The sequence below is a fragment of the Copidosoma floridanum genome, unplaced genomic scaffold, assembly GCF_036245765.1.
Source record: "Copidosoma floridanum isolate Cflo_tuat_1 unplaced genomic scaffold, Cflo_Japanese_pri ptg000020l, whole genome shotgun sequence".
NCBI classification, from domain to species: Eukaryota; Metazoa; Arthropoda; class Insecta; order Hymenoptera; family Encyrtidae; genus Copidosoma; species Copidosoma floridanum.
The window spans coordinates 32,391,002-32,418,310 of NW_028321897.1; the positions used below are offsets into that span (position 1 = coordinate 32,391,002).

Sequence of the window (27,309 nt, forward strand, 5' to 3'; positions counted from 1 at the left end):
GAGCGTATCGCGTAAAAAAAAAGTAGGTATTCACTGTGAGGATGAAGACCAGCGGCGCTCCAGCAGAGTTTTTTCAAGACCTGAACATGTCGGGAGCCAATTGTTGTGCTGTTATACATACGGACTTCGTGACATAATAATTTATTGGAACTAGTTGAGAGCTTGTGGTACTCTTCACTTTTAATACACGAAAGTTAGTGCAATAAGTTATACATGAAAAATTTAATAATTGGCTGACAGTTACTCTAGTATGTCATTGTTTCAGTTACAAAAAGCTAAGTGTACACTGTGTACAATCGTCGCCGTCGTTGGCACAGCGGCTGCAGTTGACAACCACACACAGAGACACACACACGTATACACACATATATATGCCCATAACTTTTTGGTGTTATCCGCATCATCGCCCTTCATATTTGTTGGTGATACACAGCACTGTGATAGGTTAAAAATTTTTTTATGCATAACTCATTACACAAACCTTTATATATTATAAGTGCAGAGTACCACGAGCTCTCAATTAATTGCAATGAATATTTATGCCACGAGTCTGTATGTATCACGGCACAACAATCTACTTACGACACGTTTAGGTCTTGGAAAAAATCCGCTGGAGCGCTGCTGGTCTTCAACCTCACAGCGAATACGCTTGTATATAATCACATAGGGTAGGCATAAAAGCATCGCGTGTCACGCAAATTCTGTACATATAATTTTATATTTAAGAGCTTTAAGTTTATTTCAGTCAGCTTATGCATTAGAACTCTTAATTTTTCTACACGACATTGAGTCATTGAATAGCTTGCATATACTTTCCACGATCGGCCCAAAGTTTGTACGATTTGTTGTACATCCATGTCAATAATTTAATGACGAATCACACGAGTAAAGATTAAATTGTTTTCGCTTACTTAGTGCAGACTATTTACTTCGCTCCTCCACGTATACAAAGGTTATTTCATGTATTACGCCGAAAAAAATATTTACCATGCACTTAGGAGTAAAAAATAAACCAACCGTAGCGAGCATTACATTGGCATAACACATGCTGTCTTGCTAGCATTTACGGAAATAAATTTATGCGCGTATTTTTAATACATGTACACGATAACGAATTTTTTAGCGTAAAGCGTACCTTACGTTATCTTTCATACTGATGTAAAAAACCAATGTACTCAACGCTGTAAATATTTTTCTATATTTGAAATTTACATCAATCTTGTTTTGTATTAGATATATAACTTTTTATCACTAATGTTAGTATTGTTCTAATTATTAGTATTATTATTGTCATGCTTCATAATACATCTTCGATATAACATCTAGCCAACTCGAGATCAGATGAGCCTCACTTCTTATACTTACTCATTTTTTGAACTTAAATTTTTCTGTAAATTCAAAAATCTAAGACAAGGAACTTGTTAAATTACTTAATACCCCAGATCTTTATTTCAATTTATATATACTATAACTTATCATCATCTAACACGCGCTATATATGTATAATATATAAAATATAGTTTTTACAGCTATCGTACAACTTTAATGAAGAATATTACCAGATGTTGAAATGTTAAAAACAGCTACATCTGGTATAAGTTTAAGAATGTGGGCAGCCGCAAACCAAACTTATTTCGCAGGCCATGTGGTGGTCGAAAAATCGTTGTATGGATACATGTTTCAATGGAAATCAATGTTACTTTGTTTCATTCATTAATGTCAAGAAGTTTTTACAGATTTTGAAGGGTTCTGTATGAATTACGGTATATTATAAATAGAGTTTTTATCAAAAAGTGAAGAAACATATGTAACGTCTTTAGTAATGTTCAGTAATTGTTTATTTAACGACAATTTATCAACAAAAAATTTATACAATCTACTGAAACAACATTGGTATTCCGAAATTCTACTAACGTGCTTATTTATTTGGTATACTAGTAGTAGAACTATCACAGCTATATATTAATAAGTATCCTTGTAAATATTAAAAATAAAAGAATTTACAATGTATCCTATATGAAACTTCATGGATGATTTGGCTAGAGATAAATTCCTTGTTAATTATTGCCTAGGGATTCAACAAGGTAATAAAACATTACTAATTATTTAATAATTATTTACATTTTTACAGTATACTTTTTAGTTTAGAATATCTTAGAAAATTATTAACTTCATACTCTAGTGTTAAATATTCTTATGAAAAAGAAAATGTTTATAGTTAACTTGACTCCAGAGTTTTATGATAAAATTAAGAACTAGAAATGTCTATCTATAGTCATCTTTATAATTTTAAAGTTGTGACATATTACTTGTAAGTTACCTTGGAAATAACTAAAGGTCATTCAAAAGTTCGCTTAAACAACGGCCACAAGTTGTTAAAACTTCTTTTTCAGGTATATTTATTTATCTTACTAACATATAAAGCAGAAGCGCTAAAACCGTTGTAATCGCTAACCGCCAAAACTGCTGAACCGATTTTGTTAAAATTTTGCACACTGATTCATGATACTTCCTAGATGGTTTTAGTATAGTTTTTATCTTAAAAAATTTAATAACAATAGCAATAAATGAGCTCAAAGTTTTGCAAAAATATGCCAGCTTTTTACTTTAGTTCAGTAGAATCCGCTAGGTGGCGTCGACGTAAAATCGAAGCTACCTGCAACATAATTAAATAAGTGTGGTCATAATAGGCTGGAGCGTCTCCATAGTGTTGTAGTCGAGCTTCGGCAACTCAACGAGCTGTATTGAGAATGCTGATAATAGTCTTGCAGCTGGGTATCCCGGTTACGGACGACACTCTTCTCTAAGGGGGAAGGGACCTAAGTGTCCATTCACCCCGAATCTCGACGAGTGCGATCAAAAAAAAAAAAAAAAATAATTCCAACCGATGCCATCTTTGCCACAATACCAGAAGACATATCTAGCCAGAGCACAATCTGGTTCAACTCATCAGAGTTGTGAGGAAGTACTCCCACCATCCCACCTGGTGCAGTTAGAGAATTTGTGGCTACAAATATAAGCAAGGGAAGAAAACAGCTCTGAGCTCTGAGGGGCATGGGCAGCCACAACGGCTACCTTCTTGGTCGTCGCGTCCCCAATGCGCTTACCCATATGTTCCTGTCTAACGACGAGCGGTTGGTTATCCGGGGAACGACCCGAGACGAGATATTCTTTGATCAGCAGCGTACCTCCCTCTATCACAGTCTCCGTATATCGAGACTCCCAGGGTAAGAATCAAGCAACCGTAGCCAGCTCTTCATCATCAGGAATAAGAATAGCCTGGAAGTTTCGCCACTGGCGCTTTTTAGCGCCATTATGAGTATTTACGTTCCCTACTTAACCATCAATTTCATCGGTTCTTTTTAGCATCCACCTAAGTGTAAACTACCTTACCAACAAATACATTTTTATTACCATTTCCGGAAGCGATTCGTCGACTAAAAGACTATATTAACTAAAGACGGGCACTATTAAACCAAGTCAGCCATTCACTAGCAGACGTCACCTGCGGAGTTGTTCTTCGCAAGGCTGGAAAACCCGGTGACCGACGACCCTATAATACCCTCTCGACTCTAAGAATTCAACCAGGAATCACTGATCCTCTCCAAAGTCTGCGTTGGGCAAACCTATAACAGCTATGTAGGAAAAAAAACTTGAGCCAACGGGACAGCCTCCACTGGACAAGTATCACTAACCAATCTCCCCATCTAAGATCACCAAAACAACTGAATCTTCAAATAAAAAAGGTTTTTTAGACACCAACGTCTTCGACCGTTATACCGGGAGACGTTGGGAAAGAGCTCTACAACTAGCCCCAAAGCTTCGGACTTTGTAATTTTTCTCCCAATCAGTCTGTATCTTTAACAGCAAGCCAGAAAAGATCACCCTGAGGTATCCAGGTCACAATTGCTGTTAACTGCAGTCAAGAAAGAGTTAACTTAAAAAGCTCACCGGTCTTTTTTAGGGCCATCGGACGTCGAACTACCTTGCCAACAAATATATTAGAACTTAACAAAGTTGACAGAAAACACACTTTAGGGGTCACACAAATTTTAAGCATGCCAAAAGTCGCAAGAGGGTGAATCGGAAGAAAAACTTCAAGTGTATCTAATAAATACAATTTTACTTAGGCGTCAGGAAACTGACGCAGAAAATTTATCGAGATTGAAACAGCAGCGTCAAAATTAACAACTAAAGAGTCCATTACGTGAAAGATCAGCTTTTCATTGTACCCTCACAGCAATCTCTGAAATCTTTAAAGATCCTACTTCAGATTTTTAAATAAGTAGAAAATGTTTTTGTGTTTTTGTGGCAATAAAAATGTAGGGTTTAAGGTCCAGGACTTTGTTGCTCTGGTAATAAAGTTGTGAGATATGAGAAAAAAACTTTTTTTTAATATTAATGTTTTGGGGCTTTAAAATCTTAACAGCTTTAAAAAATAGCCGTTTTCGTGAATTACACGGGAGAAACTGTGAATTAACGGCTTCTTATGGCCAATGATTATTTTATGGCATTAAGAACGCACGGTACTTTTCAGCATAATAATTTTTTTGAATTTTACACCTTATTATTTAACCAAATAAACGATATGGATTCCGAAAAAATTTGTTTTTAATAAGAAGATTTTCGTTCTTAGATGTATCAGGAATATGTGTAAAATTTCTAACTGAAAATGTTTCACATTACATGTCAACAAACTACGGTGTTTTATTTAGTAAGACTCGGGCGAAGCCGAGACGGGGGGCTGCTAGTCGTGCATATTATTTAAAAAATATAATCGATTGTTATCATCTCCATGTACTCATAGTTAAATTAAGTGGACCCCTAAAAGATAGTCCACCGGTTTGTGTCAGACACCATATTAGATTTTTGATGATGTTACGTATTAAACAGTATTTTACTAGTCGCATGCCCCTTTATTTCATACCCATGTCAAGAAAATTTTAAAGAAAAAGTAAGCCACCCTTAAGTGTCAGCCACCATATTAGATTTCTGTTTACGTAACGTGATTGATTATATTCTATACGTCATTACCTTCTATTGTATAGGGTAGGGTGGGGACATAAAAGCGGTGGGGTAATCGGGGCTTTTCTTGATATCTTTTTGTAAATATGTCCAGTTGTAAAAAAAAAAAAATATATTTTTCAAGTCCTATCCCTAACGTATTTTCTTAATGTTTGAATGTGGTAACAAAAAACAATATTTTTCGAATGAAAATAAGTTCAAGTGTACTTTCACCTTCTAGTCAAAAAAAATGGTTTTCACATCAGTTTTATCGCATGAAAAATGTTCTAAAAAAATCTAAAAACTTCAATTTGGATACGTAAAATATGAACTGTAATATATTAGCTTTATGTTTACAAAAAATTTTAATAAAAATTTCCACGTGTTTTTTCAAAATTAATAATTTAAAAAAAAAGGACAATCAGAGCGGTCCTCGTGGGACAATCGGAGCGGTTTTGTAACCTTTGTTTTGTCTACTCTAACCTGAAGAAAAGAAATGTAGCTGTGATGCAACACAACTTGTTCCTTACTTATAGAAACTGCGTCTGTATTATTAATTTACTAAATTATTTGTAATTCAGTAATCAAGAAAGTAATCTAATTTTTTAATGTGTAGTTGTTAAAACAAAAAGAAAAATCAACTATAAAACCGCTCCGAATGCCTCACGCAAACCACTTCGATTGCCCCACTTTTTCTAATCTGGCAGTTATTTTAGTTTAAAATTTTTTAAAATATGTTCTAGTTCAGGTGAAAGAATAAAATATTTTTTTAATTGTTTCCAAGTTATTAAGATATCACTTAAATTTTTTCAATATTATAAATAAAATATCTTCCTATTTATAGCGCTTAAAAAATGAGGCTGTAAAAAAGCGCTCTAATTTTCCCACCCTACCCTACCCAAGTTGATGGTTTCTAAATGAAATGGTTTGAAATGGTTCGCTGCCATTTTTTATCAACCAACATATTGGATTCAAGAGCATTTAGTATGCCAACCAAAATTTTTACCTTACTGACTAGCTAATGATCTAGCTACTTTATCCTAAAATAAAGAGAAGAACGATCCAGCTAGTACTTTGAGGAATAGATCAAGGCCAGATTCATGATAATCCGTTACAAATTGAAAGAGAAAACTTACTTCTTGTGACTTCTCGTTACTTTGTCGATCTCAATATTTGCAAAACTAATAGAAGAGACACGTCTTTTAATTTCAGAGAAAGTGTCAAACTTTCAGGCTATTTAATGTAAGACTTTTTAAGAAAGTTACATTTTAGACTATGTGCACTGGAACATTTTTTATGATCATGAGATGTAACTTTTATCTCTTAATTTACAACGGATTGCACTGAATTGAAGCTTAAGTGATTTCTTAAAGTAAAATATTTGTCGATCTTCGTTATTTATGTTCTGAAGAGTTGGATAATGGATAATGAATTATTAACATCAATAACTGAAAACAGGATAGTCGATAAAGTAGAAATTCTACGTAGTTTACTGAATGTCCTTACTTTTGTATTACAACTCCTAATAAACGTAATTTAGAATGACGTCTCATTTTTTCATGTATTTTACTTGTTACACCTTTCCATTTTACATTTATTTCGAGAAAGTTTCAAAAAATGAAAGTCGCAATTTTGTTGTAGTGGCCATATTGTACTTACTGTTGTATCAAATACGCTGCATGGCATTTCCTTAAGAACGAAAGCAGTGTTCAATCTTTAAATTTGATAGGTAATCGATAAGTGGTTAAAAAATCGATCGCAAGACTTGTTTTGGACTGGAAATCGATAAGTTTAATAAAAACTTGAAAAATTTTCTTGTTTGGCAAGATTCCTGACCATAAAATTAACAATTTACCAAAATCATTATTCCTTATTATATAATCGGTTCAAAATGTACAATGTTTCTAGATATAGTGAATAACTTCCAATTAATATGTTGTTTAGGGCACGACCAAAAAAAATTGAGTATTTTAATTATTTTTTAGAGTTGTGTTCACTTTTTCACGTTAACGCTTAGATCTGTAGATTGTGTAAGTTTTATTAAAAGTTACTATTATCTAAAATAACGTATTTAAATCTACTATGGAATGAAAATGCTTTTAAAAAAGGTCAAAATTCTGAAGCTTTTTAACCTTAAAATGATTACATCAGATCTTTTCTTTAACTTTTTTATGGTATAAGAGACAACTTGTGTTTTCTAAAAAAAATAATCACGATACCATTTTTCTATCAAAAGTTTCATTTACAAAGCTACAGTATTTTTAGGTCAGAAACCAAAAAAAATTAAATATTTGTGTAGAAATATCAGTACCCTCCGATAAATTGAGAAGTAAAAAAAAAGGTGATCCGTTGGAGCCAAGGTACAAGAAATAATCACACCTGGAGTATTTTTATTTCTTTCTTTATTTTTTTTAATACAGCAACGTTTTACTGTCCATTCGTGTCAGCCTCATCAGACTACGGGAAATATTTGTATTAGTTCCATACGCACCACGATATAATGTACAATACACTTTCATAATTACGAACAAAATTACCTCAGGTACGCGAGAATTCATGAGTGTTACCGCTCACTTGTCACAGGTTAAACGATACAATACGCAGAATGGTCAAGATTCACCACGTTTATATAGCTAACGCGACCCAAGTAGACGTCCGAGGGCATTAACCCCGCTCGGGACCTTACAACTCTCATCATAACGGAAGGTATAATTTATTAAAGTGTTATACGTCTTCCTTCTTGTTGATGTTATTGTTGTCCAACTTAATGAAGATCGTTTTGGAAATAATTCGTTTGTTATTGTTGGCTTTTTTACTGAGTATTTTTACGTTATTTCAATCGAACTCATAGTTATATTTGACTTAATTTGCATAAACGACAGAGTTGGGTTTATTATTTTTTCTGTGTTTATTTATGTGTATTTCTGTCGTTCGCTCTGTCTCACCAACAAGGGCCGCCGGACAGTTTTTACAGTGGAATTTGTGTACAACGTTTTATTCTTTGAGATTGTTAGTTTTATCTTTTCCTCGACAAATGACGCTATTGAGCTTATTATGTATAAATGGGTATGTGTGAATGTTTTAAGGCTTCAATATGTTTGATATTTTGTCAAAACTACTACCAGTATATGGAATACCTTTTTTACATGTAGGGTGGTCATTCGGAGTGGTTTTACTATGGCTTATGTATTTTTGTCTCTTTCATCAAACTTTTACATTTTTATCAATAAAATATAGAGGATAGTTGTGACTTAATAACAGGTTTTTTACTTTAACAACATTCACACTATGATATCTCTTGCTGACAAGTAGAATCGCTCTATCAATCAAGTTAAAAATAAAATTTCTTTAATAATTATTTATCAATTATAACTGATTAGATGACCTGAAAAATAATTCAAAATACGTCCTGAAGAAGTGGGTTTTTTGAACCTGTCAAAAGTAAAACATTTTGGATTTCTGATTATGGTTAGATCTAAGAAATTAAGTTTATAGTCAATCTCGATTTCATATGTAAACTGTAAGTTAGGATGATATGAATTAAAAATATTTAAAACTTGGTCAACATGGTCTTTATTAATAAAAAGCAAAATGTCTTCGACGTGACAAAAATAAAAATACTTTCTAGGTCATCCATTACAAGATCAGCGAAAAACGGCGAAATGGGAGATCTCATTAGCGTGCCGAAAATTTTTTGGAAAAATTTATTGTCAAACATGAAATGTGTATTATTAAATAAAAATTCGGTGCACTATCGAATATCGTCAATGGGGGTTCGGCATTTGTTCATTATACTCAATGCGCCCCGGTCGATGGTCCTTAATACTAAGTCCAAAGGAATATTGGTGAACAGGGAGTTAACGTTTAAAGAAATTAATATGTGATTAGGGTGAGATTGTACACATTTTATTTTATTTTTTAGTTCAAAACTATTGTTAATTTGTGATTTTGGTACATTTACAAAATTTTTGAGTTCGTTGTAAATAGTTTTTGCAAAAAATATGTGGGACTATTGACAGGAGATACGATTGGACGCAAAGGGTCATTGACCTTGTGAATTTTCGGCAGACCATAATACTTCGCTGGAGTAGTATCAGTGAGGGACAGAGCATTGAAATGATAAGTTGTGGGAAGGAAACCCTCATTATTTAACTTATTTAAAACGGACAAGGTTTACTTTTGTAGGAAAACTAAGGAATTTTTGGAAATAATTTTGTAAGTCACTATGTCAGACAATAATTAGGCAATTTTCGCAGAATATACACTTTTATTGAGGCATACTGTTACATTACTCTTGTCAGCAGAAGTGAAAAAAATATCTGAAGTTTTACGTAAAAAATTTTTTATAATTTTTAGTTTTTCTGCGTATTCGCGGTTTTTACTAGAACTTATTGGTGTGTGTTTTACTACATCAAGAAGATGTTGTGAGACTTTTTCACAGATTACTGTTTTTTTCTCGTTCGTTGGTATCGAGATATGAGAGACTAACTTCGAGGTTTTTTACAACACATAAAATAAATGACGTTCATGAAATCTTGAAGATATATTTAACTAGCGGCCCCCCGTCTCGGCTTCGCCTGAGACTTACTAAATGGAACACCGTAGTGTATTGACATGTAATGTGAAACGTTTTCTGTGGAAAATTATACATCTAGTTCTGACACTTCTCACAACAAAAATCTTCTTATTAAAAATATATTGGTTCAAAATCCATACAGTTTATTTGGCTAAATAATAAGCTGTAAAAATAAAAATACATATTCTACCTATTTAAAAATCTGAAAGATTCACGAGATGACTATGAGGGTTACAGTAAAAAGCCGATTTCTCACTTAATAAACTCTTTCGTCATTTTCTTGACGCCTAAGATTGTATTCATAAGATGCATTTGAAGTTTTCCTACTAATTCGACTTCTTGTGACTTTTAGCATAGTTGAGACTCTTGTGAGCCTTAAAGGCTATTTTTTCAACTTTATTAGGTTGGAATATATTTGTTGGCAAGGTAGTTCGACGTGCGATGAAGTCTTTCTTGACTGAAGTTTCCAGCAAACGTGACTGTCTGGGATACCTAAGGGTTTGAAGCTTTGGAGCTAGTTGTAGAGCTCTTTTCCAACGTCTCCTGGTATAACATCGAAGACGGTGTCTAAGGCACCTTTTTTTTCAGACTCAGTTGTTTTGGCGATCTAAGGTGGAAAGTTTGGTTCGTGATACTTGCCCGTTGGTAACTGTCCCGTTGGCTTACGTTTATTATTTTTTCTTCATAGCTGTTAGGTTCTCCTAGCGCAGACCTTGGATCTGTGATCAGAGGATCGGTGATTCCTGGTTGAATGCTTATAGTTGAGAGGGTAATATAGGGTTGTCGGTCACTGCAGTTCCCAGCCTTTCTACGAACAACTCTGCTCGTGACGTCTGCCAGTGAATGACTGACTTGGTTTAATAGTGGCCGGCTTTACATAGTCTTTGAGTTGACGAATCGTCTCCGGAAATTATCATAAAAATGTATTAGTTGGCAAGGTAATTTAAACTTAGGTATCCCTTAAAAGACCTGAAAAGAGGCGGTGGTGAAATTTGTAGCTATTCCTTATTATTATTCTTGATGATGAAGAACCAGCTTCAGGTAGCTTGGCGCTTATCCTTCGAGTCTCTGTGTACGGATACTGTACAAGAAGGGAAGTACGCCACTGACCAAAGAATATCTCGTCTTCAGGTCGTTCCCCGGATAACCAACCATTTATCGGTAGTCAGGAAACTGGGCCTGGAGAATACCTTCTCCGTAGATATGCCGTTGGGACCACTAAGGAGGCCGGGCTTCCCGTACTCTTTAGGGCTGTCTTCCCTGGCTTGAATTTGAAGTAGAAAATTCTCTGACGGCACCAGGTCGGATGGCTGAACGGCCACCAAGTGCTCTGAAGTGCTGGAGCAGGTTGTGCTCTGGCAAGAAACGTTTCCTAGTATTTCACCAGAGACGTTGACGTTCCGAACGCCTGTTTTTCCGTGGCACTCGTTTATTTTGAGGATCCGGGGTAAAAACTAATTTATTTCGCTTGCCCATGAAAGAAGAGTGTCATCGATAGTCAGGATGCCCAGTTGCAAGACGGACTCCTCTGTTCTTGGTGTAGTGCTGATGATCGACTGCGATGATTGTCTACTCGATGGGGCTTCTTATAATCACTCTTTACTATTTTTGGTTGCAGGCGACTTCAATAAAACCTCGACGCGACCTAGCGAATCCTACTGAACTAAAGCGAAAGTTAGCTTATTTTAGCAAAACTTTGAGCTTATTTATCGCTATTGTTATAAACTTTTTCAAGAAAAGTTCCGTTCAGTAGTTTTCGCAATTAGCGATTACAACGGTTTTAGCAACTTTGCTTTATATATTAGTAAGATTTCAGTCCAAGAGACACAAGTGCTACGACTTTATTAGGAATGTTTGAACTCGTTAGTTTGCGTATCGCATTATTATTGTTCGATTTAGTGTTCTGGGGGGGGGGGTAGAACTTTTTTCAGTTTTTTTATATAGTGTAGAATTTGATCTTTTGTAAACAATGTTTTGTTTGTTTTTAAAAAAGTTATCGTAGATGTGGTGAGTGTGATAGTCAATTTCTGAGCCAGTAATATTGGATTTTAGCTGGATGATAAACTTGTGAAGAAATCTAATGTGTGTAATAATGTCGTTGATTTCAAAATTTTTGTACACGACAGCAGCAGCGGTGGCGGCAGTGGTAAAATAAATCTAGTACGTACAAAAGACTATTCGGCTTTAATCAGCCAACTTCTGGAATATTCAGACACCACTTCTACAAATTGTTGATGCTTGTACACGGCGGTGGATGCAAAATAACTTTATAATAAAGAAAAAAATATACGTATAAAAGATCAGATAGTAAGTCAAAATTTAGTCACTTACTCTTTTCCAGCGGTTAACAACTTCCTAAAAATTTTTTATTTCATAGCCCTCTCAAAATAAGAAAGCGATCCTAATATTTTTTTGTTGAATTAATAGAGTAAATAATATTCGACAAAAATGTGATTCCGTATGTAACCTACTCAAGTACAAGTTCAAGTACATTTGCTGGGCTCTCGTCGATCATATAAAATAAGAAAAACAGACAGGAAAATTCGTGTGCTCAGTCGTTTTAATACGTTTTGACATTAGTAACGTTTGATCTAAAATCATATTTTCAATTTTTTTACTAAATAACTTTCAACAAATATAACCTATACAACTTTGTAGTCATTAATATAAGCAAGTGATATAAACACTAAAAAAATTATTAAAAAAAAAAAAGTAATAAACCAGATAAACATTCATTGTGATTCTTGTACAAGATGCTACAGATAAAGATAAAATAAAAATACTTCAATTTACATAGAAAAATATCGAAAATGAATAATTCAGCACAATAGAAAATTGCAGTGCAAAGTAATTGAGGTAAGAACCCCTATCTTTCACTTTTAGAAATATTTCAAGTGTTATCACAAGAATTTTTAAGTAATAAAGAATAGTATGCACTTGTTTAAGCATGGTCTTTGAGTCGGCAAACAAGGCATAAAAAAGTTTTACTTTACCTTCACCTATCAATAATAGTAAGGAAATAAAACCATTTATAATCATTTAAAAAAAGATTTTTTAAAATAATTATAAAATGATATCGTATTTAAAATGACAAACTGGTGAGAATAAACAAAAATTATTTTAATTGATGGTTGAAGTGGTAAAGGTCAAACAGTTTCGTATAAAACTTTAAATTATGATTTGGTTTTAACCTAACAAAAGTTGTATTTCCTCTCTCTAATTTTGTAAAGAAATAAGAAGTTATCAGAAACTAAAATTTTTATTTGAGTTATACAATACTAAAAATTTTCGGATTTAACTATATTTTGGATTTAAATATTGCAAAAAATTGATTCAATTATTTGAGATGAAGCCATTATGATTTGAAAACAATCTTTAGAAACAGGTTACATTATTTTACAAGATCTATGCAACAATAAAATATCATTTGGAAACAAGCAAACCTATTTAGGAGATAATTTTTGTAAGAGTTATTCTGCCATTTAAAAAAGATACTAGAATTAGAATAATGTCGGAAATAAGGAAATTTTAATTTTATGGTTATTATTTAAAATAAAAACGTCCAAAAACATTACTTAAAATTTAGATACATTTTTAAAATGACTATTCAAAATAAAATAAAAAATTGTTAAATCATACGTCGTCAAAGAAATAATTAACAGATGATGTATGTTTCAAAATATTTAATAATAAAACACATATAAATTTAAATAAATAAATTTTGAAAATATGTAATGAATATACAAATTTTTTAAACGATAAAATTTTGCCTTTTAGTCAAAGAAAAAATTAAAACTAATCATAGTGAACATAGAGTAAGCTATATGAATGTTGATTTAATCGATCTTAATACTTACAATTATATCGCACTACAAATTTTAAATATTATACGTAGTCTTTCACCTTATAAATTCAATTAATAAATCGGAGCAGTAGTTATGTTAATCAGTATTAAAAGTAAGGTGGATACCTTGTATGATGTATCAAAATTAAAAATAATAGAATTGTGTAAATATAATATCTTAGTAAACATGCAAAAACTTATAAGGAGTTCGAAATGTAGCATATAACTAACGTAAAACATTATTGGATAGTTTAATGTCACTTTTTTATAGTTTAAGAATCCAAACAATGTTTTTTAAGGTTAAACTTAGAAAATAATTTTCAAATAAAAAATTTGATAAAAGTAAATTTTGTGTGGTCAATTTTAATTTTTGAAAAAAATGGTTGTAGTTAAGTTATCTGTATTAATAGTAAACAAAGAATGTTGCATTGTATTAAAAATTTGTAGTTACTAGTAAGATGGAATAAAGTATGTTGTATTACAAAACGTTTCAAGGTTATATATATATAACTACAAGACTCTTATGTTAAGTTAGAATAGTGGGGGGTTAGCACACAGAGGGGCAAAGCTCTACTTGTACGTAAATTTAAGCATATGTTCTTCAAGCATGTGTACATATTGGAAGAGATCCGCTTTTCATATATATTGCTGCATGTACACTCTACTTCTTGGAAAACAAAACTAGGATATACTGTGCACCAAATCGTAGTTAGACTACTACACTATAGCTGGCGCTGTAGACGTACCAATTTTCTCTCCGTGTATTTGGACCAAATAGCCACATTAAAAATTGTTGGGTGTTAATTTAATAATCATGCTATATACTATATTTAAATCTGTTATTATAATGATAATTTACCTAATAAAGTAGATTTTCCAGCATCTTGACTACCCATAACTGCTAGCCTTAAATCAGTAACACATTTCTCGTCTTTGTCATCTCTTCTTAATTTACGTATTAAAACTTCAGCTACTTTTTTATCTTCAATCCTGTTTTTTGTTTTTGTTTTTGTTTTTTTATTATTGCACTTATGGTAAGCAAATCGTTCTTTAAGAATATCAATGGTTGCACCCAAGCGAGTTGCCATGTCTTCTAATGTTTTTAATGAAGCGTTCATTTCATCTTTCGATAATCCAGCTAATCTTCCATTGTCTTCTACTCCTAAAAAACAAATTAACAAAATTTTAGTAATAGAAGCTAATACTTTAAATGTTTACATTCTATCAGGGTTACTCTGCCATCTCAAGAAATAAATCAATTCTAAACAAATACTTTCATTTCTATTGTGAAATGTAACAATTCACTGCTTACGGAAGATCTCGCATTAATCTCAAGTTTATAAAATGTAATTGCATAAACAAAAATATATTACCAAACCATTTAATAGTTATTTACGTAACAAGTGCGGAAAATATGATTTCCCGCACGAGTGGCCGGAGTTGACGGGAACAAGTGCCAGTTGAGCACACGAGTACGTAGCACGAGTGTGATCGCACGACACGAGTTACCGTCACCGGCCACGAGCATGAGTCTATCACACGAGTGCGGGAAATCGTCCCGCACGAGTTGCGTACAAGTTTTTTCCGCCCTCGGGTGATTTTGGGAGGCTAATATCAGTGCGGAAAACACCTATTTTCGCACACTTATTGCAAAATATTAGTTTTCCTACGAGTTTGAAAAGTCTTTGTTTGCGAACCGAGAGGTTTGCGGCCCGAGCCGAAGGCGAGGTCCGTAACGAGGTTCGTAAAGGAGACTTTTCGAACGAGTATCGGAAAAATGCTTCTTTGCCCGAGGAAGTACCAGCCTCCCAAAACCACCCGAGGGCGGAAAAATATTTTCCGCACACTTTTGCGAAAAAATTATTAATTAGCTCATAGCCGAAAGAGGTGCGTTCGCAGTAGTTTGCTTTATAATGTATTAGTAATTATCTAACTATGGTAAAAAGAAATATTATTTATAAATATCCATAAAATTTTTTATTATCTAAAATTAATTACCTAAAACATAGGGTGATTTATAAATTCAAACAAAAGATAAGTAATGCAGAACTAAAGATCAGTGAGCCGTTGGGGGTTAGGCAGAAAAATGACATACGAAAGTAGTTAATATTTTCCAGAATAAAACTCTTTTTGTAGAGCTCTTTGATGCATTCGTCTAATAGCTGCATTGGCCCAGTATACACAGTAAGGTTGGGAAAAAAAAGATAAAAGGAATGGATTTGAACAATTTTCGTCCTAGATCGTTAAAGGAACTCACCAGTGTGACTGTACCAACAATCTTATCCACAGACACCGGTGTCGCAGGATGGAATTTCAGCGTATGATATGAATTTCCATACCATAGACGTATGTATGATGAAGCAGAAGGGCCAGGACAAGTAAATTCATATTAGTTGTAGTTAGCGACATCTGCTGTACGGCGTAGATACGACTCGTACGAGACACAATAAGAGCAAGAGTATGTATAATTAGGAAGTGTTAGACAGACTGATTATGGCCGTTGTCGCGTACGCAAGCTCGCGTCATGTCTCTCTTAGTGTCATGAGTAACTGTAAGAATCATTATTCATCTTTATTTGTTGTGATAAATAAACTTATATATTAGTGAATCCATTTTCTTCATTGTGTTTGCTACGTCGTCATACATATATTTTATCAACATGGTAGCCAAGTTCGTGGGTGCAGTATCGTTTGATTTTTATTTTTACTTTCATGGATCTCTTCGAAGGCCGTGAACTTCAAAGAAGACATGTGCATGGATGAAATTGGCAAGTTTAAAAAAGGTGTTTACTAAACGAAAAAAAGTTTGAGAAAATTGTGTAAAAGAGTGATCACTGATATATTGATGTTAAAAAGGTTTGTTTTTGAAGAAATAAAAGAATCTTGAAGAGAAAAAGAAGCCAAGATGGCGGAAGATATAAGAGTACTAGTTTTGATGGTAAAGATTTCAGTATTTGGAAGAAAATAATTTCAATATTTTTGAAGTTAAAAAAAAGTAACGAGGTTTTAACGAGAGAGAAACAGAGAACGGACAAAGAAGAAGAAGAAGAATGGTTAGAAATGACTTGAAAGCACTGAATTATATATATTGTGCAATCTTAAATAATCAATTTGAATTTATCAAGGACAAAGAAATGGCCGCGAGCATAATGAATAAGTTCGATTAGATGTATCTAACGAATCTACTGCACTGCAAATATGAGTGAGGAACAAACTGGAAAGATTAAGATTAAAAAATTTTAAAGAATCAACTGTGTTCTTTACGAAGTTTGCAAAACTAATGAATGATTTGAAAAGTGCAGGTGCAACGATCAGTGAAAAAGAAAAATTAAGTTATATGTTAAAAACTTTGCCAAGTTCATTAAGTTACATTCGTGATCTGATTGACATTTTGAAAGAATCAGATCAGACAGTAGAATTTGTCAAAAGCAAAATCAAGATGACCGAAATTAAAGAGAGAGAAGAAAGAAGTAACAAAGAAACAAGTGTGTTTTAAGATAGAAAGGAAAAAAGACAAAGCATGTTACAAGTGCGGCAAGATGGGACACTTTCAGGCTCAGTGTACGAGTACAAAAATGAGGCAAGGTGAAAATTCGAGGAAACCTCGTGGCAGTACACAGCAGCGAAGAGGTGGGCGCCAACAGCAACAACTACAGAGCGGCGTGCAGCAGCAAGGAGGTACCCGTCAGCAGCAACAGAATTGGCAGCACCGTGGTGGCGGCGATCGAGGAGTTAGAAGAGGATATGGCAATTATCGTCAGGGCAGCAGTTGGCAGCAGCAACAGTGGCATCAAGGCCAGGATCAGCGCAATGAAAATGCAGGTTATATTCAGCAAAATAGTTTTTGTACTGAGGTAACAAAAGATTTGAAAGGAAATTTGAAGGTTCAGGTCAATAATATTTGCGATGATAGTATTGAATGGCTATTAGACAGCGGTTGCTCTGAACCATGCCTACCGTATGTTTATGAGTTAACGGGGACGGCAGAAAAATATCACAGGGATATTATGAATGTTTCACGATGTCTACTAGCAGATACTAATAATGTACCGAAAATGTATTGGCCCGAAATAGTTAAAACAGTTGCACATTTGAAAAATAGGATAATTTCAAATTTAGTAGAAAAAAATAAAGCTCTTCATGAAATAATGATTGGTGAGAAACCTTGTGTTGAAAATTTACGTTTGTACGAAAGTAAGATTTTTTTAAAAATACCAAAACAAAAGAGACAATCTAAGTCTAAATGGGATAATAAAGCTGAAATGCGAATTTTATTAGGTTATGAAAAAGTAGGATAAAGAGTTTTATTAAATGGTAGAGTGATAGTAGCTAGACATGTTGACGTAGTTGAGGAAGATATTAAGATGGTTGCATTTAAAATAAACGACAATAAAATTGAACATGCAAATGGATTTGAAAATAAAATTCAAAATGATGAAGATAAAAATGAACAAGAGTCTGAAAATGGACAGAATAAAAATAACAATAAAAATATTGAGTTGAGACGTTCAAAAAGAAATGTAAAAAAATCTGCGAAATATGAAGATGAAAATTTTGTTCATAATGGTATTGTATATGTTAACTACTTAAATGCAGAAAGTCCAGTAAGTTTTGATGATACAATGAATTCGTATGATTTTAAAAGTTGGGAAATTGCAATGGACCGATAAATGTCTTGTTTAATTAAAAACAATACTTGGAGATTAGTTGAAAAACCGATTACAACATAATACATAAACACAGTTACACAAAGCAAGATTAGTTTTAAGGGGATTTTAACAGAATAAAATTGTTGAAGATATATATTCACTAATTGCTAATGTGCAGACTTTAAAAATTTTATTGGCATATTGTTGTCAAAACAAATTAATTATTAACCAGATAGATGTAAAAACGGCTTTTTGAACGGTAACGTAAAATCTGCGATGTATGTTAAACAACCTAGAGATTCTGAAGAAAATACCAAAAAAATTTTTAAATTTAACAAGGCTTTGAATGGTTTAAGAAAAAGTCCAAGCCTATGGTATGAATGTTTTGATACATATATTGAAGAGTTAGGATTTGTAAAAAGTAAAAATGAATGTTGTCTATATGTATTAACTGATAAATAAAACTAAATAAATAAAACTATTTATTTAATTTTGTTTGTTGATGACTTATTAATTTGTAGTAACAATAAAACTAAAGTTAATTATATTAAAGGCTTGTTGTTAAAAAGGTTTCAGATAAAAAATTTAGGAGAAATTAAAACTTATTTAGGTAAGTTCAAACGCATAAGCACTCTTTCACTTGTTACAAAAAAATGGATCCAAATAAAAAATGAAATTGTAGATTTGGAGCATCTTTCATGCCATCAAAACAAAACTGTGACATTGATACTTATGAAAGATACCGATTCGAATTTTTCTAAAGAAAATTTTAATAATTATAAGAACATTATAACATTATCCGTGCTGGCATCACTCGACCAAAGTTGTTTTATCGTCGAACGCCGTCGGAAAAATGTCACAATACATTCAATCCATTTGTTTTGCATCATTTGAAATCTAATATGGATTTTCAAATTATTCAAAATGAGTATTTTTGTGCCGCTTACGTTGTCGAGTACGTTAACAAACACAATCGAGGTATGAATAATTTACAACAACAAATTATTGAAATTATGGATGAAAATACTGAGTTTGATATTGTTGAAATTACAAAAAAAAAATGAGTGTTAACGTTCTTAATTTTGTTGAAATGTCAGCACAGGAAGCTGCTTGGTACTTATTGCGCGAACCAATGACTAAATCATCTTTAGCAGTCGTTCATACACCTACTATTCACCCTACAGAACGTATGAGAATAAGAAAAACTATGAAAGAACTTAATGAAATAAATGACGATTGTGTTTATATTTGGAAAGAAAGTGTGTTTAATAAATACGAAAAAAGACCTGACAGTCTCGGAGACGTTACGTTGGCACAGTTTGTTGCTAAATATTATTTGAATATTAAAGGAGAATATATTGAAAGGCAAAAGCCTAGAGTTATTAGGTACCATAACTACGATATGTCTAACTTTAATGATTATATGCACGAGAGATGGTACTGTTACACATTTCTTTTAAAATCGAAGAGAATGATGTTTTAGCTGAAAATAAGTTCATTCAAATATATAAAGACATTGGCGATCTAATTTTAGAGTGCAGAAAAGAGTTTGAATCTAACTTGGATATACAGAAAACTCTTGGAATTTGCAAGCAGTTGCATAGAGAAAATGATGAAAACGCTGTTGAAGACGAAGATTTAAAAAATCAAGCTAGCATAAGCTTGCCTCATTACTTGAGTAAGATGGTAAAATTTAAATTTTCGCCCTAGACAAGGCCCAACCATACAATTTTTGAATGATTTGTAAATAGGCGTTGATCTAACTGGTAGGAGTTGACGTAAATCAAGAATAAAAATAACGTTAATGTTTCCAAAATCATCTTTATGATTTTCAGTCATTTGTTTTGGACGTGTATCAATCTTAACCAAGAGTTCTGCACCAACCATGCTTATTTCATCAATGATTAATACTTTAACGTATTTAAAAAGACATCTGTATAATTGTAAAAGTTCTATGACAACGGTAATAGATTTGAAAGAGAAATTTTGAGAGCAGTGTGAATGGTTGTACCATCCACTCTTTGTTTGCATATCTCATTAAATCGAAAAACTGATCAGTATCCATTAAATTTTCCCTTTTTTTTTTTGGTGACACCAAGTTTATTTAAGGATGCACTTTGCAAATCAGTGTTAACAACACCTTTAGGATTGCAAAGCAATCTTTCATACAGGTCGAGTTCAAAAATTATGCTAGCTAGATTTTTTAAATCTTCGTCTTCAACAGCGTTTTCATCATTTTCTCTATGCAACTGCTTGCAAATTCCAAGAGTTTTCTGTATATCCAAGTTAGATTCAAACTCTTTTCTGCACTCTAAAATTAGATCGCCAATGTCTTTATATATTTGAATGAACTTATTTTCAGCTAAAACATCATTCTCTTCGATTTTAAAAGAAATGTGTAACAGTACCATCTCTCGTGCATATAATCATTAAAGTTAGACATATCGTAGTTATGGTACCTAATAACTCTAGGCTTTTGCCTTTCAATATATTCTCCTTTAATATTCAAATAATATTTAGCAACAAACTGTGCCAACGTAACGTCTCCGAGACTGTCAGGTCTTTTTTCGTATTTATTAAACACACTTTCTTTCCAAATATAAACACAATCGTCATTTATTTCATTAAGTTCTTTCATAGTTTTTCTTATTCTCATACGTTCTGTAGGGTGAATAGTAGGTGTATGAACGACTGCTAAAGATGATTTAGTCATTGGTTCGCGCAATAAGTACCAAGCAGCTTCCTGTGCTGACATTTCAACAAAATTAAGAACGTTAACACTCATTTTTTTTTTGTAATTTCAACAATATCAAACTCAGTATTTTCATCCATAATTTCAATAATTTGTTGTTGTAAATTATTCATACCTCGATTGTGTTTGTTAACGTACTCGACAACGTAAGCGGCACAAAAATACTCATTTTGAATAATTTGAAAATCCATATTAGATTTCAAATGATGCAAAACAAATGGATTGAATGTATTGTGACATTTTTCCGACGGCGTTCGACGATAAAACAACTTTGGTCGAGTGATGCCAGCACGGATAATGTTATAATGTTCTTATAATTATTAAAATTTTCTTCAGAAAAATTCAAATCGGTATCTTTCATTGGTATCAATGTCACAGTTTTTTTTGATGGCATGAAAGATGCTCCAAATCTACAATTTTATTTTTTATTTAAATCCATTTTTTTGTAACAAGTGAAAGTGAGCTTATGCGTTTGAACTTCAATATTTTCAGATGCTTCAAATGCTGCTACTAAAAGTAATTTATCAATCATATTGATTACATCAGTGTCATTTTTTAATAAATTTGCAAGTGCATTATCTAACCACAAAAGAATATGAGCATGAGGACTACTTTGATGTTGAAATTCTATTCTTTTAAAATAGTTTAACACCCAGTATTTTGCAAACGGACTGTTTGTTTTATTTTGCAAAATGTTCATTAAACAATTTACTAATTTAGTAAAATAAATTGCTTAAGTAATAGCATCGTCATTGATTAGTTTGGCTTTTCTGACATAATGTAGCTTTGCAAAAAATTCATCAGAAACTTCTGTTTCATTATGTTTTAACTTATACCATAATTTTAATAAATTGTTCCATCCAGCTTCATTTGCACTCATAGCTATGAAAGCTGCTGGTGCACCTGATTGTTTAATAATCGCACAAAGAATTTTTTTTTTTTTGATCAGCCCAATACCAAGCAGAATTAGTTATACATCGAAAAAAAGCGAGGTTACCGTCAATACAACTGTTTATATAATTTTCTGATTGAATTTGCTCTTTTGTAATATTAGTATCATGACCAATATGTTTGAAAGCTACAGTAACAGTATCTTAAACTCGCTGTCTCATAATTTTAACAGCCAAATATAAAAGATGTTGTGGATCTGCACCCCGACGATCAGTACGTCAAAGTTCACTGGTAGCTTGCATAAATGAAGTAACATTAACTCCTTTCTTGTAATTTCTAAACTGTCCACCATAAATGGTTGGAAATGAAAGCTTTTAAGCGTGTTTATTGAACAAAATACTAATGGGCACATTATTTTTGCCACGTGAAATGTGTAACATTTTATCTTTATTCCACATTAGAGTTTGTTGTTGAGCTGTCAGATTATCTTCCCTTCGAACATGTTCACTAACTTCATCATTATCAATCTCAACTTCATCTAAATAATTATTCAAGGTTTCCACTTCAATGGAAATATTATAAAGTAAATATAGTGGTGTCTGCAATAAAAATATTAACCAGTCTTTAATATTTTTTTTTTTTTTTAACAAAATTATAAACGTAACTCTATTTATGTATTAACTTTTTCCTAATGTGTACATAAAAAGAATGGTCATCTTGAATATTTCTTGGAAGTTTAGTGACTGTTGTTTTAACATCAACTGGAACATTCATAATTTGTCCATAAATACCGAATTGGTCGTGAACATGTCTGAGTCTTCTTATTTGCTTAAAAGAAGTTCTGAGAGAAATAAGTCGCTGTTCAATAAGATTTAACTCTGGTAAATGTGATGGAATGACTGGATATGAAAATCCGTTGTATAAACGATAATGAAATTTTTTGTCTGTCCAAAGATTTTTTACACATAGAACAAATTGCCACTACAGTAATGCCGCTAACAAAATTCTATTAAAATACATATAATTATTTAATATAAAATTGTTTTTAAGAGTATAAATGGAAAAAAGTAATTATTCACCGGTAAAATTGTTTTTACAATATTTTCATGTGCTACAGATGACGATTTCAAATCTTTTTTCTACCAAAGTCTATCGCAATTTGCGCAAGAATGACCAAAAGTATTATTTAGAAAATTTCTAAAAAAATTAAAATGTGCTTGTGCGTGTTGATCATAGTTCGTATATTTCGCCACAACTTCATTATTATCTATTTCCGAGTCAACGTCATTTTCTGAAACATTATCTGAAAGCTCACAAATGTTTTCAATATCAATTCTGTTTTGTAAAATAATCTTTGAAACTGGAATTAATGGTGTGAAATGCAAGTTTGTTGAAAGCAAATGGAAAAATTTCGGAGAATCGTTCACTTTAAAATGAGCGAAGATTTGTCTTTCTAAATTAATATTTACATCAGTATAGTGATAATGTATGCATATATTTGTATCATAATAATCTTGCAAATATATATATATAGGCAGTCCATGTCTCCGTACTTGTGGCCACTAGAGAGTATCTCATTTGCAGTTTTAGGATTTGAACATAAACACAAAAAAAGTGATTGTTGTAGTAGTCGTCTCAGTTGTAAAAGTGTAATTGTAAGATTCAAAAGTTTTGAAAAACAATAGAACAAACAATTTCCAGCTGGCTCAGATGGAATATTTCTGTTATGATTCAAAATAAGATCTGGTTAAGCACATGTAACACTATACTTATACAGGGTATTATTAAATTCTATTGGTATACAGACCGAATCCTATATCGAACATGGATCATCATGTATCGAGGCATTGGTGTGTAAATTTGTGCATATATTTTGTCTTGGCTCTTGATTATTTGTTTTTTTTTTTCGAAAAAAAAAAATAAAATAAAAAAAAATATTAATTGAAAACTAATAGTATAATGCAAATTTAAAAATGAAAATTAATACAAATTGAAATATTATTGTGTTAAAAAATTAATTTTGAATTCGTAGCAAATACAAAATATTTATTTGTTGTTAACTTTAAGTAAGAAATATAAAAACGTGTAATACCTTTGAAGATGATAATTCTGTGAAGATAATGCAGCGTCAAGTTGAGACATTGGTTTTTGTAATTTAAGTTTTTTTCTATATCTTTGACAATATTGAGCATTCGTAATTTTACTAAAAAAAGTAAAAAGTACATTGTTGAAAAATACTTTAAAAGTTTATGCACAAAATTAGAACTTACTGGTTACATTTCTCAACAGAATATCGTTTTCGTAAATTTGACAATTGTAATGTAGGCTTACGTAATTGTGATATCAGTATGTCTGTATGCGTTTCCTTTAATTCATCTAAAAAAGGATATATACTTAGTTTTCCTGTGAAATATTTGCTTCTTGTTTTATCCTCATTATCACAAGATTTCTGTGATTTTACTTGAAATATACATTGTTCTCTAAATTCCCTTACTCTTTCTGTTAAATTACATAATGGTGGAATATTGTTGTTACATATTACTGCTCTTTGTTTCTGTTGATTTTATTGCTGACTTTGCTGTTGATTTTGATGCCGATTTTCGTTTTCTTGAAATGTTCCTGTATATCTTTGATGTAGCCTCAACACTTCATACCAAGAGTCAGAATTTGATTTGTTTTGAATTGATGTTTTGGAATCAAAAAATGGACTCGTGTCTTCTCTTATGCTTGGATTAATTTGAGGAACACTAAAATTCTTGTTTGGGGTGGCAAAATATGGACTCGTTTGTTATGTGGCATACTTATGTACTTTAAGAGGATTAAAACTTTGTTTTATATTATGAGGAGATTTAGTCAATTGTTTTTTCGTCAATTCCTTTCACTATTTCGATTTTGATTTCGAAGGACTTGAAACCATTTCAACTAAATTTAAAGAACAAACAGATTATTAAACTATTGATGTAGTTATTGCTTACACGTGCATACTGAACATTAAAACACACTTTGCATCTACGGAAAATCACTATCACAAAATATTAACACTCAAGTCATTGACACGTTGCAACACGATGAAAATTAACCTCAAAATGAAATACACGTGCTTTCTACGTAGCACTCAAAATCGCTTCTCGTTACAAAGACAACTGTCAGATGGGGGAGGAATGTCTTAAGAAGCCTGTTGCAGCCGAAGTTCACAATTGATGACAGCCGAGTTTTATTTTTATTTTTTTTTATAAGTATGACAGCTTGCTGCAAGCAAAAATTTGAAATATAAAATTGAGATAAGATTGACGGGAATTTATAAACTTGCAGTACGGTTGAAAAAGGGCAAATACATTGAGAATGTATCCAATACCGTGCCAAAAAGTGTCACGCAAGGGCTATAACCACTTAAAATACCCAGAAGGCGTAATTACGTACCTACGTAAACGTAACTACGAAGATGTGGTGCGTACGTTCGGTCTGTTGATTGATGGAGCTGAAGAGTAGCTCAAACCCCCTTTTAATTATTTTAAAGAGGTGTACGTCTTCGGGAAGCGTGCTGTTGGAAGACAAGGAGCTGTACCATCACAGTATGTATCAGCTATTTGGAATGTATGAAGACATGAAGCAGCTTCTGCTAACGCCCACAAAACCAAAAATCTAAGCGAAGACTGGCACAATCGCTTCCAGCTTGTTGCCAATAAACATTACCCTGATCTATACTCAGTTTTAACAAAAAAATGTTTATTCTGGAAAAAAGTCATTCCAGAAAAAAAATTTCAGGATTTTTTCCATTTTGAACAAAGGTCATTCCGGAAAATTTATTTCAGAAAATGTACGGGAACCGGTCTGGCTTACTTATTCTTTAAGTAACTTCACATGGTCCCTGATTTACTAGGTAGTTACTGGAAACACTAAATAAACATGCCGATTGGGGTACCAAAACATCATATGAATATCTGTATTATTCTATTTGTGAATGTGCTTTACATGGTACTGAGTAAACTGGATGAGTGGAATGAAATCACGTACACACCACTTGAAAATTTGCAGTACTTGCCAGGTTATTCGCTATGCGCCTATGTCAGATGACGCCGTTGAGTGAGAGAAATTGTCCCTCGTTGAGATCGCCAGAATGCACGGAGCCTTATAGAAAATTTTTTTAATGAATTAAGAAAAAGGTTATGAAGAGTGAATTGACCAAATAAATCAGTGATTCGACTGTATATTAATGTAAGTGTACAGTAATAGATTTTGTTTGGTGTTGTCATGTGTACTACAAGATTGGAAAAAATAAAAACATGGATTGCGACTGTGACAACATAACATACATAAGTGCATATGCATGCTTGCCCTTTTGTGGAGCTTAAGAAACACAAGTACTGCTTACATTTAACAATTTCTGACAATACAGTGTTCAATAAATCTAAATATACTAATGACAGTTTTAGTTACCTTTAACACATTTATATTACGTTTCCGTGGATTACTTGCGTTCTTTAAGCTTTACTCAAGTGTAAGCATGCATATGCACTCATATATGCTGTGTTATCACAGTCACAATTCATGTTTTTATTTTTTTCAATGTTGTAGTACACATGGTAATACCAAAAAAAATTTATTACTGTACACTTACATAATATACACTCGAATCACTGATTTATTTGGTCAATTCACTCTTCATAACCTTTTTCTTAATTCATTAAGAAAATCTTCTATAAGGCTCGGTGCATTCAGGCGATCTTAGTGAGGGACAATTTCTCTCACTTAACGGCACTGCCTGACATAGGCGTATAGCGAATATGTTTGTTAACAGTGGCAGCAGGAACTATGAGTGACCAGTTACTGACCGTCATTAGGAGCGGCAGATCCAAATGTTTTTTATACGAAAACGTAACCTAACAAGTACAGCTTCATTCGTTGCTTTCTTCTGACAATTATTATACAACATGTAACGTTGTACCCGGCCAGTTTAGCACACGCACACCACTAACCCGAGTACAATGCTACGGGTACAACTGTGCAACTTCAGCCTCTTTGATGCGACCGTCGTACCCTGACGCCGCAACACAAAGAGCCCCGCAGCAATTATTAGAAAAACTTACTCGCTGATCAAGCAGCTAACACTTGGCGAGCCACTAAATTCTCGCCAACGAGACACTACTAATTTTCCCCGAAGCCACTACTCGCGACCCGGAGTCACTACCTGCTCGAGGAGGGCACGAAGTGCACCTCGCGACCCGAGTTTCCTCTAACCATGCGTTGCGTATAGCCACTAATACCCGGCCCCAGGAAGCCACTACCTTGGAGTGAGGTACACGAAAACGCGTCGTATTCACTCTAACGTGTACCCTGAACCCACCACCGCTATTTCACATCAACAGATAGAACGTACTCACGGGCTTACTACTGACCTTCGCTACCAAGGGACTTCTGGTCCTGAATGTCGGCTCCAGCTTCAGTTCTATAGTCAACTCCTGCAGCCACCCGATCGCACCCAGCCAGCCAAGATCCTCAAGCTTCCTTTTCAGTCACAAAACCCTTATAGGAAAACTCCGACAAATTGCAAGCCACACCGTAACTTTTGCTACTGCTCCGAATCTCTCGTCTTG

The 27,309-nt window shown here is 33.0% G+C and overlaps 1 protein-coding gene across 3 annotated transcripts in view; it reads right to left on the reverse strand.

The window, feature by feature from the left end:
• LOC106636373 (GTP-binding protein 2) overlaps positions 1 to 27,309 on the reverse strand; it is a 249,705-nt gene that overhangs the window by 95,799 nt on the left and 126,597 nt on the right. For all 3 annotated transcript variants that reach the window (XM_089593772.1, XM_089593771.1, XM_089593773.1), the window contains exon 3: positions 14,284 to 14,586. In XM_089593772.1, the coding sequence (XP_089449898.1) occupies positions 14,284 to 14,586 (303 nt within the window). The remainder of the gene's footprint in view (positions 1 to 14,283; positions 14,587 to 27,309) is intronic.